Below are 20,019 nucleotides of genomic sequence, written 5' to 3'. Positions count from 1 at the left end.
CGCTCCGCAGAAGTATTTCTCTACTATAGTCTATGCACACTTGACTGAGTCGTCCTATGTTGAGCATGCCATGAGTGTGACGAAAGAAAGGACTCAGAATTAAGAAACCAAAACGGCAAAAACCACCGGTGATCACCTCACTTCACTCTGATCCGCACCAATTAACCTTTGCTTGGCCGCTGAGCCTACATTTTTTTTATGCTCTTGCCGTTGCCCTGGAACTCGCTGGTCCGGTGCAAGCAGGATTGTCCAAGAGGCTTTTGGAGCATTTGATCAGTAGAGTTTATTGAACATGCTCTTACATCATCTGTTAACTTAGTAACTGCTACTACAAACATAACCTAATCTTCCACAGATGACAATTAGAGACCAGCATTAGCTGCATCGGCCTAACATTTTACAGGCCACCCAAGTGGCCAGGAACTGTGTCAACTGCTTCTTGTACATACAGACGGAGAGAACAGATTCTCAGTACAGGGAGTTATAGGTGCAAAATGTCGCGACGATGGAAGCTACGCAGATCACGAAGGACGGAAGCAGGGTTACATTCAGGAGGCTGTTCTGGCCAAGGTAACCCGCCGCCGTGATCGTCATGTCCGCCGCGACGCGAGCCAAAGTGCCGGCTTCCGTCGAGAGGAGCCCGCCGTTGTAGGTTCCGCGCGAGAGCCTCGACGACATCACCCGGGAAAGGAGGGACAGGTTCACTCCTGCATCGTTTTGTTCACAGGGTCAGAAGTGAAATGGTGGTTTCAGAAAATTCAGACACGCCTCACTTCTGTTTCAGTCTCTTGTTTACTGTCACTTACCTTCGAGCACCTCAGCGAAGACGAACGTGATGAGAGCCGAGGAGACGTATTGCGGGACGGAGTAGTGAGAGGTGAAACGGAAGCTCATGGCTATGCCGATCAGGACCATGATTTCCGATGCCACTAAAATTTGCCTAAAGAAAACAAAAGAGAAACGAGTGGAAATTAAACACTGAGGATTATAGTGGAAAAGGAAACAAAACTTAATGTGCTAGTGCTAGTATGTATGCTTACCTGTCTTGGAACAAGTTGGTGACATAGCTCCCAACGATGACATTTACAGGAAGAACTGTCAACCCAAGAACTGCTAGAAACATGGCCACGGTGCTTGTAGACCAGTTGAAGTAGAACGTAGTGACCACGCTCGACTCGGACAGTAGAATTTCCATTGCAAACTTGAGCATAAAGTAGATCAATAGCTGAACTTTCACAGATGGTGTCAGCAATCTGTATGCTGCAGCAAGTGATGTTGCTGGTTTATGTGAGTCTTCAGGGTCTTCTTCATTTTCGTCATTATCCTCTCCATTTTCATCCAGACTCTCCTTTGCATCTATGAGAAAAGGCTGTGCTAGACCATCTTCCAAATTACTATTTCTTCGATGGCCTGCTATGCAAAGCAAATTACTTAATTACTATTTTCAGAGCATTTACCATCATGTCCTTGGCATAACTTCTCAAACTATGTTTTAAACTATGCAACGGAGAAATTTTACCTGAATCAGATGACGGTGTGTTGACTGAATTCTCTCTAACAATGTGGTCTGGCTCTTTAAATGAAATCCACAACCAAAATAAGTACGTAATCCAAGCCAAGCACATGATCCACCCGGGCAACGTGTTCTGATCAAATGTAAAACCGTAGATCTTAAAATTTGTCTGCAGCAAACCGGCAAGAGCAGGACCACAGGCCATTCCAAGAGCACTAGCACTAACAAATCCTGCAGATGCCTGCAGCCTGGTTTTGAGAGGCACACAGTCGCTGATGTACCTGCGGTTCACTGCTCTGGCAGAACCCAACCTACACAACATATATCAGTGTGATCACTAGAACAGCTTTATATTGCAATGATTAAACGAGCACAACAAACATTACAAAGTTTCAGGAAGCTAACAAAAAAAAAGCATAAGTACTAGATCAAAAAGAACAAGACATTCCATACCCGCAGAGCAGCCGGCCAACTATAAGAACAGTTAAGGAATTCACATCATATGCCAAAGCATACAGCAGGTTACCCAAAAACAGCATAATGCTGCTGAACACGAGGGGCCTGAAATATGACTTATTTGACCAGGCACTGAAGTAAACTGAAGAGAACACTTGAGCAACAGCCATCGATCCGATGATCACGCCGCAAACGGTAGCTGCTGCTCCGAGGCTGACTGAGTAGTCATCTGCAGTCGGCACGATGATGTATGTGTTCACCATGTAAAGAAATGTGTTAGCTAGGTTCAGAAGCAGCGACATGAAATGGTAGCTCTGGTCATCGACAAGATCTTCTGAGCCACTATGCATATCTTCTGGAATGATAAGTGCATGTTGCCCTATGAATTGCAGTAAGTTTGTTGCGTGTGTGAGTTTCTGCACCGAATGATTTATTTGTTCTATGATAGGGTCCTGAGGCATCAGAAGGAAAGTTAGTTCACTCCATTTTACAGCATAAATGTCTGATCTTGTCATGTGAACATTTAACAAGAAATGGAGTACCTTTAAGGTAATTGATGGATGATCATAGATGGATGGAAAGTTTCCTTGATGATCTTGGAGAAATGCAAGGTTGCGCGACAAAGCACCAACTACAGCCACAATACCCTGCACCCATAAACTGCATCATAAGTACATGAGGTGTCAAGTGCAAAGTTATAAGGAACAATATAACCTCACAGCGCAAATTATGTTTTCGAAGATGCAAGAAAGAGAATTTACCACTTGCTTGAAGATCTGCTGAAGCTGGGAACAGGGATGGTTTGCACGAGTGGAGACGTAATAGTCCGTGAATTTGTAGCCAAAACGCTTATCGAATTTCTTGAGTATTTTTCGGATGCCGGTAGCATTCATATCAACAAATCTAAGGAGCTTCATAAGATCAATTCCAACCTCCCTATATGCCTCTCGTAGCTCAGAAATTTGGGATGCATCTGCTTGTTCCATGAGCAATGCACGCTCTTCTCCCAATTTCTCGATTCTGCTAGCAAGATGGCCTTGTTGTTGCAGAAGAAAGAGCACAATCTTCTCAATCTACACAAAAGAAACTTGATGTTAAGTGGTAAAACAAGAACGACATTTTTTATCAACAACTCAGGTCTTTTCTTTCTTTCATATTTTGAAGGAAATTCAGTCTGTTTTACCTGATCATCAAGCATCCTTGAGAACTCTTTAAGAACCTGTTCACGATTTCTTCCACCATTCTGCGTCTGCTGAACATACTGTTTTACCTTTTTCTTCATCATTTTGTAATTGATGTAGTACCTACAATAGCAAAAATAAATAATTAGTAACAATATTTAGAAGATCAGAAGTATGGCTTCTGTACAGGATTCAGTCTCCTTTCACTACCTGTTTCCGTATATTACAATTCACAAATTTCATTCATAACTTCAAGGAAAAGGAAAGGGTGGGCAATCAAGCAACATCCACATTATGCTCTTTTTTTTCTTTCAAAAAGACATATACATCTAATTTATGCATATCAATCGGTGTAAGTGGGCCAACCCGCAAGCCCACTTATAGGCCAAATAAGTGGGTTCGCGGGTCGACCCACTTATACCCTATTCAGATCAGTGCATCCACATGGCAAAATGTTAAGGAACTTTCAGAGTTCAAAATCAACATACTCTTTCCACTCCTCCAATTGGTCCGCCATCAGTCTCTTCCCGAAATTAACCATCTTGGCGTTTTACTGAGGGAACCTGAAACTGCAATGGAACAATTAGCATGCCGCTAGAAACGAATCGATCAAGTCTAGTGGTATAGCATTTACAGTTCAATTCAGAACGACAACCAGTACTGTTTGTTCAGAGTTCAGGAAATACAACTTTTCTGTTGAAGCAAAACATGAAGAAAGCGACATAGTGATGATCTAAATCTTTCAGCAAATGACCTAGAAGCTTAATGTACTATACATATGGTTAGTGCCAAAGTACAGATCAAGCCTCAACATGAATAAAGGCATAAAATCTCATGGTCCAACATGTCAGTGACAGAGAGTACATGGAAAAGGACAGAACTTTAACACAAGAACCACAAAGATAATGTTAACATGTCTGCAAAAGCTTAAAATATTCGCGACAGATCCAGAACGACAGGACACTTAGCAAGGTGACACAGAATCATCTAGTCACACTTTCAGATAAATCTCTGGCCTCCTTTTAGCGATGCCCAACTCCAGGATGCAGAACAACATAGATTAGATGGCTCAATGGTGTTCCAAGAGCCAAGTAAGCATCTTTCGACACTATGGTTTGTTACGTCCCTTGTTCCCACGCTTCCCTAGCAAAGAAATACTCAAGTGCAGCTGCAGGCTGCAGCTAGCACTGTACTTTGAAACTTTTTTTGAAAGAAGACAGTACTAGGAAACCATTTTAATGGCACGAATCCAATTAGCCCTTCTCGACAGTACTAGGAAACTAAAGGTGCATGCTTTTCCTCCTATTGTTTTGGACTCTGAAGATACTACTCCCTCCGTTTTATTTTAAGTGCAGTCGTGAGTTTCCGTATCCAACTTTTATCGTCCGTCTTATTTATTTTTTTTTAAAAAAAATAAAAAACATAAGTCACGCATAAAGTATTATTCATATTTTATCATAAAGTATTATTCATATTTTATCATCTAATAACAATAAAAGTACTAATCATAAAAAAAATAAATAAGACGAATGATTAAAATTAGATATAAAAACTTATGGTTGCGTTTAAATGGGACGGAGGGAGTACTCCCTCCGTTTCATAATGTAAGACTTTCTATTATTGCTCATATTTATATAAATGTTAACGAATCTAGACATATATAAAAATATGAGTAATGCTAGAAAGACTTACATTATGAAAAGGATAAAGTAGTAAACTAGCCATTACGCTCGGAGAGTGAACCATCAGCTGAAATTCTGAAGTAGGTCTATTGATCAAATCACGAGCGAGTGTTTCTTTTGTAAATACCCAATGTAAGTATACTCATCAACCACTCAAGACATGACTCCCATGTCCTCGCAAGAAGAAAGACAAGAAAAACAGAACACGGCTGCATGCTAGCGTTAGCCTTTAGGTGCACCACCTGAAGTCAGTGACGATGGCATATCACCATTATTGGGATGCGCATTGCAAGTGACTCATGTTTGTCACTTCTTCCCGTTAATTCACCATCGCCAGTATGGAGAGACAGGAAAGGGCTAGAAAGGCAACTTAGGTTGGCATTGCCAATCAGAAAGCAAGAAAATGGTAAGAAAGAAGAGAGCAAAGATTGAACTTCGGGCCTAAGGCATATAGATTATCACAATCACAAGCAATTGAAGCAAAAACGAGCCCCTAATCCTTATGCAAATCGTATTTTTGGCAATTCGGCATAGCAGAAATTAGAAAATATTAGTTATCTCTCATCTTACCGCGCGTTCTTCGGTGATTCCCTGATTTCGTCCTCCTCCCGGCGAAACGATCTCTCCTCCTGTTAGATGACCATCAACAAATCCACCGAATCGTACCAAGCGCTGAGGCCAGAATTATCGCGGGAATCCGTTTCTCTCCTCCGGTTCCAGCTGCGGCACCAACGAATCATTGTATGCACACCCAAGAACACGATCGAATCAGAAAACCACACACAACCCAAACGGAAAGAGAGAACCACACGCGCCTGCATGCATGCAGCGGGTGCGGAGATCGCTTACGAGGGGATCCCGTCGCAATTCAGAGGACGCGCCCGAGTGCTGCAACGGCTAATGTCGACACTGTCTGTGTGTGTGCTGGGCTCCGCTCAGGGGAGATGAGGAGGAGAGGGCCGGGGGGCAATATTTATAGCGGCGACTGCGGGAGAGAGAAGACATGGAGGAGGGGGCCTCCTCGCCGGGGCTGTGGCCGGGACAGCCATAGGTATGCGTGTGTGGAGGCCTGGCCGTCGGTCGTATCGCGCGCGGAGGCCGACGTGGAGGGGGGGATCTCGACCGGGACGGTTCCGTTTTGGCGTTTGCGTGGCCAAAAACGCCTCGCCATCCCCCTCCACCACCTAGGCCCCTTTGGTTCTTGGCTGGCTGGCCTCTTGTGTAGTCGTGTGTACGTGCTTACGCACGTTGCTACCGCGCGCATGCGGTGTGTGACTTGGCTTGGCTTGGATCAACTTGGCTGCCTCAGGGTTCACAATCTTGGAACCAAATTTATGAGATTTTGGATCTATCGGTGGATCCCAATAGGAATATAGGACACGGCCAAATATATTGTGCAAATACATGAAAAATATTTAAATTCAACTAAAATTTGTTCAAGTTGCAAAACTTTTGTCCTCTCACCCAACCAACACACGGAGAGAGAGAGAGAGAGATAAAATACTAACTTTGATACAGATAATTCGAGTCGGGTAATTAAAACCGCTCAATCCTTGATTCAATAGGTTAAAAAGTGTCTTCAACCTACCGGGAAGCATGATAGTCGGGGAGAGATGGCAACCCAGACTCATTGACATAGTTATTAGGACCGGACCGAACATTGAGCTGGTCATAGCCTCGGTTCATGGTTTGATTGGTTCAACCGGTTGAACCGCCAGCTCAACACAATTCATATGGTCTGAGATATGCACTATTATCACACAACCCAACATAGCTCAGTGATGGGGTTGCTCGTATGAAATGAGGAGGTTGAGGATTCGAATCCCACCACACAACCTTTTATCATATATTTTCTTCTCTCTATCCCACCTGCGCCCCATCTCCTCAGGTCCCCACCAACGCGGCGATTTAATTGACCTCATCGACTAGTCCTTGATGGGAAATATCGACAGGGGATACCCGTATACCGGGTAGTGTGAGTATTAAAGTACGTTGGTACGAGGATCTACATGATTCGACATCAAGCAGACAAAGAGGTAATGATTATACTGGTTCAGGCCCCTTGCAAGGTACTAACTTAATAGGTTAATAGCTACCGGATAGTATGAGTATTGAAGTACGTTGGTACGAGGATCTACATGATTCGACATCAAGCATACAAAGAGGCAAGGATTATACGGATTATACTGGTTCAGGCCCCTCGCAAGGTAATAGCTACCGGATAGTATGAGTATTGGAATACGTTGGTACGAGGATCTACATGATTCGACATCAAGCAGACAAAGAGGCAAGGATTATACTGGTTCAGGCTCCTTGCAAGGTAATAGCCCTAATCCAGATTATATGAGATATGGCAAGGATTATACTGGTTCAGGCCCCTCGCAAGGTAATAGCCCTAATCCAATTTATATGAGATATGGAAATCCACAGAATACAATAGAGAACAACTGATTCCGAGGTTACCGGCGAGATCCTTGTTGAGAGAGTCTCGACGAGATCTACCGGCAAGTAGGCTTCAAGTAATTCGGATTGCTTTTGTAGTGGCGGATTGGCTGGTGCTATGATTCGATACCCTAGATTCCTCAGGGGGTATGTATTTATACAGTGAATCCCCTTAGTCTCCAAGTAGAACTCGGATACCTCGGACCCTGCACGATATAGTATGATCCTAACCTTCTCCGAGTAGAACTCTGTTATGTACTTGCCTGTGGGGATTATTTCTATAATCTCTTGTTGATTTCCTTATCGTATACAGAAATCTATCACACATACGAAAGTATGTCGTATGCGTATATTTCATAAGTCGTAGGATAGAAGGTATGTCTTATCCGTAACGATGACAGGAAATACCTGCCTAATAGTGATGAGAGGGATGGGTGGTGGTGAGATGAACTGGGTAGGGGTCACTGAGGGCGGGTTTAGAGGGAAGACCCAGAAGACCAGTGGTGGGCACCGTAGACGAGCAAACAACGAGGCAATGATGTGCTACCAAAGTCGCATGAGTGAATGACGGCAATGGGGGTAAAGAATAGGTCATGAGGTTAGGCGACGGTGGCAACAGTAATAGATATTGGTGGCACGAACCATCAGAGACAGGGGAGGAGTGGTGGAGCAGGGAATTCCACTGGACTTGACAAAGAGAGGTAATGGTAGCAAGACAAGAGAGTATGATGAGGAGGAAGAGAGGGAGGGAGGAGTTGCACAGAGTAGGCATTGCCTCGTCGCCAATGAGTAGGATAGAGGCAACAAGCGCAATATGAAATAAGGTGAGGCCCTTGTCTCGCCATCAGTTCAAGCGCTATAGGTAATGGACTGAATCAGGAGGAGGGAGAAGGGGAAATGGTTATTTGTTATATAGTGTGCACATATCTTGGCGTACTATATGCCTTTAAAAAGTGATTGATGTATTAGAAAATTTTAGGCAACTGATGAACAAATAGTCCAAAAACTCATGTTCATGCTCTACCCCTCCAGGTTGTTTTTTAAGGCAATAAATAGATACAGCCTCATATCATAATCAGGTTGCTTTTGTTTGATGACTTTAAATTGGCGTTATTCCCATCCACATCCAAATTAAATTAAAAGTCAGAAATCTAATTATAAGATGATTTATAGCGTTCTTTTTTTATTTTTTTGATTGAGTATATATATTTTTATATAAGAAAGATTAATCACAACCAAATTCTATGCACGAGATTAGCACATTCCAGTAAAATTACTAGACGAAATTTGCCTGTGGGCATCACATTCAAATCGATATTTTTTGACAGAACGAAGAAAATAAAAGGAGCCATAAGGGCACTAAAAATGATGGCAATGGCACTCGTCTTCATTGACGCCATTTTGTAGAACAAAATATTTGTCAGTAGTACGTAAAACATAGAATTTCTCAGTATAAATTGGTCAATTCTGCAGCAGTATCAACTCCGTCAATCCTGTGATCAAAGCTGCAAACTTTTTAGTGCTTGGGAGTATTCTCATGCACGAATTGTGTTAGGACGTCTGTTCCAACTTGCTTCAAATTTCCATCATTTGCTCGTTTCCACCACAACTTCAAACAGTAGTTCACAGGTGATGTACCTTTCGGATAGAAATGCAAGGTACTCCCTTCGTCCCATAATATAGCAATCTAGGACCGTACGAGACATTTTATAGGACAATAAATCTGGACAAATTTGTCCTATGAAATGTTTTGTCCGATCCTAGGTTAAAATATTATGGGACGAAGGGAGTAATGTTTAGGTGTCACACTGTCACTCGGTCAGTTCTTACGGAATAAACCAGAGAATATTCAAGATACCTACTCAAAAGTCTCGTCGGCTTTCGGTAATGGAGAATCCAAACGATCACATCGAGACCGCGACCTCTTCCATTTCTAATCGAGGTCACTTGCTGCCTTGCTGGTCATGAAGCTAAAGGTGTAATAGATGATATTTGTCTGAAGAATCTCCAAAGGTGTGGTTAACGTGCTACAATATGGTATTGGTTGATACCACCAAGCATTCTAAAATATCTCAGAAACACTTTGTGCATTGTTGGTTGATTGATTAGTGGAGTATATTAAGTCTAACATGTTATAATCGTGCATGGTCTCAGCGAGACAGCGGCTCAAGTGCAAATTTATTGTCTCGCGTTCAAAATAAACACGTTATTTCATTTTGTGCTGCCAATATATTACAGATTTACAGAAAGCTTCAGAGCAAAGAACAAATGGTCCGCACACGCTGGTTGGTTTATGGAGTACTTATGCATTTTATTTTGGAAAGAGGCAAGGACTTCTGCATATGATAGGCGCCATGTTGATGGCTCAAAAACTCCACGTGAATATCAACACCATTCTCTGGAGACAGTGTGTTAGGTACAGAAGTTACGGCAGACTAAAAAAACAAGATTTGGAACCATGCCATTATAATTTTGCAAAGTTTAAAATATGCCATCGATATATCAATGACATGTAGGACCTACATGAGTCAATGACATGTTGGTCAGGATGGCATATCTCAAATTTTACAAAATTATAATGTCTTGGTTCCAATTTTCCCTTACTAAACAAAGGACATAGGAATTCTTCTTTAGCTTTTTTTCAATAGCTAGCAAAGTGACTATAAGTAATCCTATGACAGTTATAAATAGTTATATTGTACACATTCATCCTTTGAAGCTTCGCAGATTGGCTCACTCCAACCCTTAAACAATATAAATTTGGGTGACACGACCATGACAGTGCTAAGTCTCCATCTCAACGTTGGTACACGATCGAACGAATCATGTGTGGTAGTGGTAGAATATTAGAACGGACACCACTACTAAAATCTTTTAAAATAGTTTTTCGATATGGAATAAATATAGTGGACAGTGATCCAATAAAGCTATGGCTTAGCTACGAGCCAAGAAAAATAAACAAAACAACTAAAAGTAATTTAATTTTAAAATAAGACTTTTATACTTTTACTTTTAGCGGTTCAAAGCTAGGGTGGCTTGCCGAGAATTAGAAAACAATGAAACACCCACAATTAACAGTAAAATAAATTTCTAAAATTTAAAGGGATACTCTCATTCGTTTACTCTGTTTTCGTAGTTTGTTTCTCCATGGAAAAATATCAGTGGTTAAGTAAAGGGTAATTTTATCATCCGTAAAAAAATCTCAAGAATTATCATTTTTTTATACAAAACTTGGTACCCAAATACTAAAGCAAAAGGCTATAATAATCCAAAACGAATGCTCACCTTAATCCAAAAGGCTAATGCTTCACACTACTTTTCTTCGGCTGTTATTGATATATAGACGATGATGGCAGGGTCCACAAAGTAATTCACCCACTACCACTAAAATAGTGTGTTCAATCAAATTCTAGGCATGATATAAGTGGACATCGCTTACTTGTCTGCACCTTCTGTCTTTAAGAACAGAATACTTTTTGTGCTGTCCTCTCATATTTTCTGAATGTGGCGAATCGACCTTGTTCCTTGTTATCCAGCCAGCAATAATCTCATATTCTGTGCCAGATCACTAAAGATTATCAAATTGCTATGAAGTAGTACTACGTTGTATTCCAACATATGGTTATGAAGAAATATATTGAGCTCACGCATCATTTTTAAACTAAAAAAGTTCTTGCCCACGGGAAGAATAAAAAAGAAATAGTAGAAAATTTAGAAATAGTAGGGGTGGTTGAACAAACTACACAAAAATGCCGCCCATCTTTTTATGAATATATGCAGAAAAATTTGGAGACTTGATGGGGACTCTCATAGTCTCAGCACTGGGTACTACTGGAGAAATGATCTTTGCTGGGTCGGCTGATTTTCACAATAGTCTCATTCTAATAAAAACCAAGACTAAAGATTGTTTTTAGTCCCGGTTGGTACTACAAACCAGGACTAAAATGTTTTTTTAGTCCCAGTTGGTAACTCCAACTGGGAGTAAATATTTCTCTCCCATCTCTGATAGATTAAGTCTCAGACGAAATATTTAGAGATAAGATCGTCCCTCTCCAACCCCCCTCGGATATCGCTGTTGATGAAAAAATCGAACACACCGACCTGGGAGATCTGCTTAGCTCCTGTGCAGGTCCAAAGATTAATGAGATACGGGCGTGCCAGTCAGTTTAATCCTGCAACTGACAAGATATGCAAATAGTAGATCAAAACAGCAAATCGGCTGACAAGCCGATGGTGTAGTTCCAGCCGATAGCCGATAATAGCCGATGCTAATACCAGCCGATAGCGATAGGGTTAAGCAATCGGCTATATGTCCAATGTAGATAATGATATAAAGGCAATCGGCTGATGACCATGTAATGAAATAACAATATATTCCAGTATAAACCAATCAGCAAATAATGATATGATAAATAAGCATCGATCCGAAGGTCAAAGCACACATCGGCTGGAGGTCTGATGTCATGAAATCCACAAGATTAGATTAAACAGTGAAGCCTTTGTTGTCATCGGCTAAATCCAACTTATATGTATATGCAATCCTTATGAGCCGATGCAACGTCCAGATAACTCACCGGCTAAAACCCCGATGAAACCCTTATTGGCAATCAAGAAGCAGGCTAGAGATTATGGTTCTAAGCACGACTTAGTAGATCAAACTTAACTGATGCAGCACTAAGTATGAAAAGAAACATAATATCTAGACAATCAAGCCATTGACTGAGTTTTCAGGGTGGTAGATGTCTAAGCTAATCTAATCTAGCAACGCGATTTAACCGATACCGACAGAAACCCTAAAACGAGAAGCAGCCAATAGAGCTAAATTGATATGCTAAGATTAGATTAACAGAGACATATGATAAATAGGTAGGCAAGTATATCATCCAAACCAGAGCAATCCAAGAGGTCGAATGTACTGATGTAGCCTTGAACGACGCCGACGTAAACGATACAATTGCCTGGGCCGGCGGAACATTAGACTTATCCCTTCGCCGGAGATCGAAGACGATGCAGCCCCGCGTCGGGTGCCAAGTTCTGCCGGAACGTAAAATAAAGTAGAAAAGGTAAAAGGTGGCGATGCACCGAATTGTATTGATCGTGGAGATAGATTACATAGACCCCGGGTGTACATATTTATACCCATGGGTTGATACAAGTCCTTGTCGGATAAGAAAGAAACTAACCTAAAGATAAAAGGAAACTAACAAACTATTCCTAATTAATAGATAAACTGCCATGCCACATTCTCTTTAAACTCGGTCACTTAGGGATAAGCTTCCTTTAGTAGATTGATTTCCTTAACCGAATATAGTAGGAACCCGACTATTGGCGACTTGATAACTCCCATTGGCTGATTTCGAGATGCTGCAGCCGATAATGATTCTAAGCCGATGACGTCTTTGCCGATTACCAAATTTTACTGTTATCAATCGCCCCTCTCTAACTCCCTCAGATCCGATCCAAGCCTCCTCCTCCCCTCTACTCCCCCTCCTCCCCTCCCATCCGGCGGCCGACAGGTGGCCAGCGCCGAGCAGGTGGCCTGTGGCCGGGGGGGCGGGCCCGGTGGCGGCGGGCAGGCGGGCGGTGGTCGTGCCAGGCGGCGCCGAGCAGGCGGCCTGTGGCCGGGGGGGGGGGGGGGCGTGCCCGACGGCGGCGAGCAGACAGACGGTGGCCGTGCCGGGCGGCGCCGAGCAGGCGGCCTGGGGCCGAGGTGGCCGCGCGTGGCGGCGGCTGGAAGGGCCGCGCCCAGCGGCGGCGGGCAGGCGGCCGGCGGCCAACGGGGCCGTAGGCGTCGGCCGTGGCGAGCGGAGGCAGCCGGCTTTGTTTTCTTTTTATGTATATAATATGTGATTCATTGAGATGTATAATTTTATTATTCATTGTACATTTGTATAGATCTGAAATGTATAATCTGTGATATATTAGATTTGTTTTGTATTTTTTTTAGGATTTGTGATGTATTTGATTTGTGTGTATGAGTAACTTTAAGATTTGTGATGTTACTTTGATTTGGGGTTTGATTTCAGGATGTGCATGCCACTTGATTAAGGAGAAAAAAAAAGGGACTATCTGGACTGCCCGCTACCCTCTATTTAGTCCCGGTTGATAACAACAACCGGGACTAATTGTTGTTATCAACCGGGACTAAAGATGGATCTTTAGTCCCGGTTATTTCAACCGGATTAAAGATGGATATCTTTAGTCCCAGATTCCTACTTCCGGTTGGAAATCCGGGACTAAGGAGGGTTACCAATCGGGAGTAAAAAGGTTTCTCCACCAGTGAGGGTCTCGAGCCCCTACCGCTCCCATGGCAGATCCGTTACCATTGTCCAGATCAATATACTGTCATTTGTGTTGCATACGTTAAGTGAATAACATCACTACCGCTCTAGATATTTTTTAGATAAAGGCTACTGTGGTAGATATGAGTGATCTGAAATATTTTCACCATAATTATTTCATCTGTTCACAAATATAAGCATTTATAGAGCCTTTTTAAAAATAAGATTTTTTCTAAAAAAGACTATAATAACAACCCTCTCCCCACCCCAGTTCAAATGAGGTTTTATCTCATAGCTAACTCTGAATGCAAATCTATCACAGACTTTAAATCGATCAACATGATATCGGTAGACAAATGACGAATTCTTCTTAGAAGTGTTGTTACGAGGAGTGCTTCATAGACTTTGAGATTCTTCCTAGATAGTTGTAGTGGTGTAACCTGTCACAAGGCAATATAATATGGTCGTGTTATCTAGTTTTTTAGCTTGATGTAGAGGTTGAATGTTTTCATTGTTAAATGAAATTTTCCACTATCTTTTTGAAAAAAGTATTATAAAATATGGTGTATGATGAGAATATGTGTAGGCTACTACAAATATAGATAGGTGTGGTTCGATCTCATAATCTTTATAGTGGTAGAGCTAAAATGAAATGGATGAAGTATTACTGGTTTGCTTTACTTTGCATTGGATCGAGTTTAGGCTATGCGAGTGCTTGAGTTTAGACTAAGGAGATACATATATGATAAAAATAAACGATATGTAGCTAGAAAAAAAAACTCTAGGCCAAGTTACTAAACACCCTCCTAAAAATATGTAGCTGAACCCCTAAATCCTTGGTCTATAATAGTTCACCCAGATTAATTTAACTTTACATTTAAATAAATAAAATAAAAGTTAATAGTTAGTTCTCTCAATTGAAGTAGGCAAGGGGGACGAGGCTCCTTTAACGTAAGTTAGAGGGAAGTGTGTCGCTGACTTGTGAGCCTATAAGTGTAGGTCCACCTGTTAGGGACTCACGTCTCTCTGACTTTATGTTAAAGAAGCTGTTTTCGGACCAAGGGTTACAGGTTACCAGGGGCGAAGCTTCATTGTGCCTAAACGGATTCATGGTGCCCCCCGTCCTCCATCCAGTACTATGATTTGTAATTTGGATATTAGTTACTTTTTTCTTAATCACTTAGGAGTATATATCGGTAATTTAGCCGATATGTGCATAAGACGAACCAATTTGAGTTCATTTCCATACTTGACCATAGCCACTACTACATAATCGATTTTTACAGATGAGCCTCCCACCCATTTCTAGGCAGACCATAATGCCATTTACCTTCAATAATTAATATTGATCCAGAAAAATATCTAAGTTCCCTCTCTCTCATCATCCTCATCCTCTCCGCTTCATCTCCTCTCCTCCACTTCCTCTCCTTTCCACCTCTCTGCTCCTCCACCAACTCTCCTCTCCTCATCCTCTCCGCTCCACCTCCTCTTCTCCACTTCCTCCGACGCTGAGCGGGAGCGGGCGGTGACTAGGGGATCCGGCGGTAGGAAGCTCGGCGGCGGAGGATCTAGTGGTGGGGAGTTCGGTGGCGGCGGATCGCTCTCCCCTCCCGTGCAGATCTCGCCAACTCCTCTCCCTCGGGCATGTATCTGGTCGGCTTTGGATTTTTTTTTAATTTTTTCAGGCCGACGGCCTAACATGCCTGCTTGCAAAAATCTCTTCTTTTACATGTGGTTATACTGTCTGCCTACGAACAAATTATTACTTTTACAAACACTAGACGGTCGCTACCTCCAAAAAAAAATGTTCTAGCCGCATAAAAAAATATTTCTGTAATAGTGAGTTTCTAGTTCAGACATTTGGCCCCTCAGTATTACCTTTCACGGGAAGCGCTCCCAAGCTCATGAGCGAATTGCCACGTACAAGTGTTCTCGTGGTATCGGTGCACATGGTCGCAACAGTAAAAACTCCAAAAATCTGGCTGCTGCTGCTGCTCCATGCAGTGCAATACGGCATGTACCAACGGATATTCTCTCGCCTTTCTGAACATCGCCGTCGTGGATTTGGAAAGTGCTGGAAGAATCATCGCAAAGGTTAAAACGCGAGGAGCATTCGGCCGTAGCTCACGCCTGGGTGTGTTTAGTTGAGGAAAAGAAAATTTTTATGTGTCACATCGGACGTTTGACTGGATGTCGAAAGGGGTTTTCGGACACGAATAAAAAAACTAATTTTAGAACTCGTCGGGAAACCGCGAGACGAATCTTTTGAGCCTAATTAAACCGTCATTAGCATATGTGGGTTACTGTAGCACTTATAGATAATCACGGGCTAATTAGGCTCAAAAGATTCGTCTTGCTATTTCCCCTATAACTGTGCAATTAATTTTTCTTTTTATTTATATTTAATACTCCATATATGTATATGGAGATTCGATATGATGTTTTTAGAACTAAACGGGCCCATACTATGGAGTACTCCTTTCTTCCACTAGGCCCGGAATCCCAGAAGTACGGTCCGTATCACGGACACGGTCACAGTTACTACGTGTGTGTGCTTGGGGTGAGATACTCCCGTGCAATATTGGAGCACTACTCCAGTAATTAGAGCAGATACATTAACATACTATAAGCAAGCTATAAACATATTTTAAAAAAATAAAAGAATAAAAGATGAGAGAGAAGAATACGGACTACAGATTTGTAGCAAGCTGCAATACGGACTCCAAAATGCACATGTGTATGATAGGTAGGACTAGATATTAGTAATGTAGTATATATGTTTATAGGTGGCTATTGTATGAATTGACTATTAAGTTGATTATAAACTCACAATTGGCTATACTATTTTGCTCTTAGGATAATCAAAGCCCGAGCATCTCACACTCTGCCCGATAGGATTGGCCTTGTGTCGATATCACTGTTCTAGCAACACTAGCTGCCTAGACAGAGTTAGGAAGTGGTCAACTTGCTCGTTGGTGGCGATTCCTATCACGATTTTTTTTCAGAACTGGAGTATTCCTATCACGAGTCACGCTTGATTTTTCGCCACGACATCTCTCCCAGTTGGGAGCCGATGTGGCTTGTGAGACACACGATGTAAGGACAAAATGTAAAGTTGCATTGATTTAGAAGGGAGTGAGCATTCATCATCATCAATTTTATCGTCATTACATACAATGATCGCCGGACCGCCTTTTTCTCCTACCGTTGCGGTTCCTTTCCAAACTTTTTCCCCACACCCCACACAAGATTTGCGAGCAGGGCTGAAGCAGATCCTGGCCCTCTCTAGAATCAGCTGCTGCCACTCTATGATCCTCCAATCATAAGCTAATAATGGTGTGCCATCACCTGCAAATCGCGAGTATGGCACGGAGACCACAGTGGAGGGAATCGTTGGCTGCCAGCGATTCTGGCTGCTGTGTGGCGAGATGTCTGCGCGTGGCACAGCTGAGGTGGGCTTGGGTTGCCGAGCTGCCGCGCTCCGATTTTTTTAATTCTGAGCAAAATAAGAAATATATTTTTTTATGTAAGCACCACAACCATCTAATTCTATTAATAAGCAGGACGTTCTGGTCAAGTAGCGTCCATCTGTTTGATAGGGACGCTATCATTTGGCTGCGACTAATTTGGACGCAAGGTTTTTACTGCGTCCCTGGACAGAACCTGGACGCCAAAACTTAACAGCGGCCTCCGCCGAGCAACTGCACGCCCGCAACGTAGAAAAGAAATACGGATATACGCATTGGTTAGTGTCTTTCTTTCTATCCCTAACCTTCCCTTACTGCAGAAGTCATGCCCTAGTCTTATATCAGATGAGATCAGAGTTTAAGCAGAGATCACGCGTAAGATTATTTGCAAGGTATGTTTACTTTTCGTTGTTTGGAATTGATTAGACATTAGTACTAGTCAAGTAGCATATCTCTCCGAGTTCTAGCCAGATGGTTCTTGTAATCTCATCTCACATTTTGTGAATGAGGCCGTAGCTGAGTAATATATCAGTTTTTCCCCCTAAAAAAAACTAGCAGATCTGTTGTATCATTTTATTCTTCTATCCTGGAAAGGTTGCGGCACTGCTAATCGAAAGTATGAGTAAATTACTGCATGAAACGATTATATCATCATTAGCTATGTGCTCCACGTTAGTAGTGCTTTGTGCCATGTATATACTAAATATTCTGATCATGAATAAATCGAATATGGAAATTGATATATATTTTTCTTTTCTTTATTACTATTAGGTCATCAGACCATGATAATTGTTCTTGTATACACTGGACGTGAAATTGTATATGGAGCGACTGGTGCAGAGTATAGCATTCCACCCAAGATTACTTTTCCTGCTTCCGAAGCTACAACTTTCGAAGATGTAAAGAATGAGATTTATGGAGGGCTAAAATATTCTGAAACTGAATATTCACTTGTTATACAAGGCCGATATGATGTAGGAGCACCAGGGCCATATTTTTTCCAGTTGATCCCATTATATGAGACCAGATCATGGCAAATGATTTTTGACATGACATCAGCACGGAACAGTTGGCGTATGGTGGAATTATACATTGAGTTCACTCCAACAAATAGTGGATTCAGCCAAAACCACATTGTTAGTGAAATAACAAGAGAAAACCTAGAACCAACTATGGCTACAGTTGCTGAGAATATTGTGTCAGCATCACATCAGTCGCCTAAGCATGGTATATCTCCTAAAATTCATGATGTGAGTAATTATGCACCAATTGTGGGCTTGTCTTCTGATAATATCATAAATGAAGCGCAAGAAAATTCTCAAGATGATGGCTATGTGGATGAAGAGACAGAACGTGAGGGTGATATGATTGAGGAGGATGAGAGCGATGGCGAAGCCGAAGAGGATGTGAATGATAACACCTATGGTCAGCCTGTGGTCAAATTGATCAAATTGTTGCCACTCGTGGGCAGGTCTGACAAGCACCCTGTAAGTGCCTTCCATGATATATCTGTGCTACAGAATACAACGGCCGATGAGAGATTCTTTGGTTCGAGGAAACATTTTAACAGTCCATTAGCTAAAGGCCGAACTTTTGATTCCAAGGAGCATTTGCAGTTTGCTATTAATGAATTTCACATTAGTACCAATCAAGAAGTAAAGGTTACCACAAGTAACAAGTCAAGACTAAGTATGAAGTGCATAGACAATACTTGCTTGTGGAAGCTATATGGGAAACCAACAAAAATTGGTTCAAGTTGGAAGATACAGACTTGCCCCTATCCTCACACATGTCGAGCTCCCGCTGATCGACTTGATCATGCACAATTGACATCTGCAGTTATTGCAGATGTTATACGTGATGACTTGAAAGAGAACTTGGAGTTGAGCATAATGAACATATGGCAATTAGTTCGGCAACGGTATAAAAATGTAAAGCCACACTACAACAAGTTATGGCGTGGCCGGAAGTTAGTAATTGCTCAACTTTTCGGAAGTTGGGAAGGATCATATGCACTGCTCACTCCATTATTGGAGGCTATTAAAGCAACTAATCCTGGAACAAGATATCAAATTTTGTCACAACCGATGACTCGTGAAGGGCATCGAGCATTCAAGTGCGTGGCTTGGGCTTTTGGACCTTGTATTGAAGCAGTACCTTATCTTCGACCTGTCATTAGTATAGATGCTTCCTTTTTGTATGGAAGATACCGAGGTAGGTTGTTGATAGCATGTGGATATGATGCTGAAAACAAATTATTACCTCTTGCATTTGCAATAGTGGAGAAGGAAGACAGTGATAATTGGGAATGGTTCATGAGATGGTTGCGGAAAGAGGTTATTGGTTTTGGTAAATTTGTGTGTGTTATTTCTGATCGCCACAAAGCTATCAAATGGGTGTTCAAGCAGCCACATATTGGATGGAATGAAAGTGATGGTGAGTGTGTGCATCGATTTTGTTCACAACATATTGCTGAGAATCTTTACAAGCAATGTAAAGATGATGATGTGGTAAAAACTTTTAAGTGGGTTGTCAAGAAGAAGAAACCACGTAGATTCAATGAAGGTATGGAAGCTATTTCAAAAACTTGTCCAGATGCAATTGCTTATCTTGGTAAGGTGGGAAAATATCGGCAAGAAGATAAGAATGAGCCGGAAAAATCTGAAAAGGTTTTCCAGTGCATGGATGGTGGACATCGATGAGGGATAATGACAAGTAATGGCTCCGAGTCTCTAAATAATGTGTTCAAGTACTCAAGGAGATTACCAGTCATGGCAATAGTGGAGGAAACATTTAACAAGTGCTTAGAATGGTTTGTTGATAGAAGAAGATCTTCTCTTGATCTTGCAAACTCAGGGAAAATGTGGTCTCGACGGGTTGAGAAGTTATTAGTGAAACGAGGGGCCAAGGCCGGATCCATGCATGTTATATCATATGGTGATGAAAGAGGAGAATATGAGGTGAAGGTTGACCGTGAACGAGTTGCATTGCATCAAG

At 42.0% G+C, this 20,019-nt stretch overlaps 1 protein-coding gene across 10 annotated transcripts; it reads right to left on the bottom strand.

The window, feature by feature from the left end:
* Nucleotides 1–99: 99 nt before the first annotated feature.
* Nucleotides 100–6,008, bottom strand: LOC4330310 (SPX domain-containing membrane protein Os02g45520-like). Of its 10 annotated transcripts, none has more exons than XM_015767524.3 (11): nucleotides 5,682–6,008; nucleotides 5,403–5,552; nucleotides 3,639–3,719; nucleotides 3,153–3,273; nucleotides 2,731–3,042; nucleotides 2,512–2,629; nucleotides 1,967–2,421; nucleotides 1,520–1,824; nucleotides 1,041–1,413; nucleotides 807–940; nucleotides 100–707 (listed from the first exon to the last, which is right to left on the bottom strand). In XM_015767524.3, exons 5-11 carry the CDS (start codon nucleotides 2,856–2,858, stop codon nucleotides 469–471), a joined length of 1,752 nt encoding a protein of 583 aa, XP_015623010.1. In that variant the 5' UTR covers nucleotides 2,859–3,042; nucleotides 3,153–3,273; nucleotides 3,639–3,719; nucleotides 5,403–5,552; nucleotides 5,682–6,008; the 3' UTR covers nucleotides 100–468. The 10 variants fall into 10 exon arrangements, with proteins under 10 accessions (XP_015623010.1, XP_066163135.1, XP_015623006.1 ...); XM_066307038.1 differs by having other exon boundaries at nucleotides 1,041–1,410; XM_015767520.3 differs by having other exon boundaries at nucleotides 2,512–2,616.
* Between the last annotated feature and the right edge of the window lie 14,011 nt (nucleotides 6,009–20,019).

This window comes from Oryza sativa, chromosome 2 (assembly GCF_034140825.1).
Source record: "Oryza sativa Japonica Group chromosome 2, ASM3414082v1".
In the NCBI taxonomy this organism is placed as follows: Eukaryota; Viridiplantae; Streptophyta; class Magnoliopsida; order Poales; family Poaceae; genus Oryza; species Oryza sativa.
The sequence above is the reverse complement of the archived record's forward strand: the minus strand, read 5'-3'. Positions and strand labels throughout refer to the sequence as shown.

What these genes read in the sequence shown, in the direction of transcription:
- LOC4330310 (XM_015767520.3), bottom strand. Translation starts at nt 3,691, where the DNA reads ATGGTTAATTTCGGGAAGAGACTGATGGCGGACCAATTGGAGGAGTGG. An exon ending in GTTGGCCGGCTGCTCTGCGG is followed by an intron (nt 1,825 to 1,966) that starts GTATGGAATGTC and finishes TATGTTGTGTAG; the next exon opens with GTTGGGTTCTGCCAGAGCAG. An exon ending in ACCAACTTGTTCCAAGACAG is followed by an intron (nt 941 to 1,040) that starts GTAAGCATACAT and finishes TGTTTTCTTTAG; the next exon opens with GCAAATTTTAGTGGCATCGG.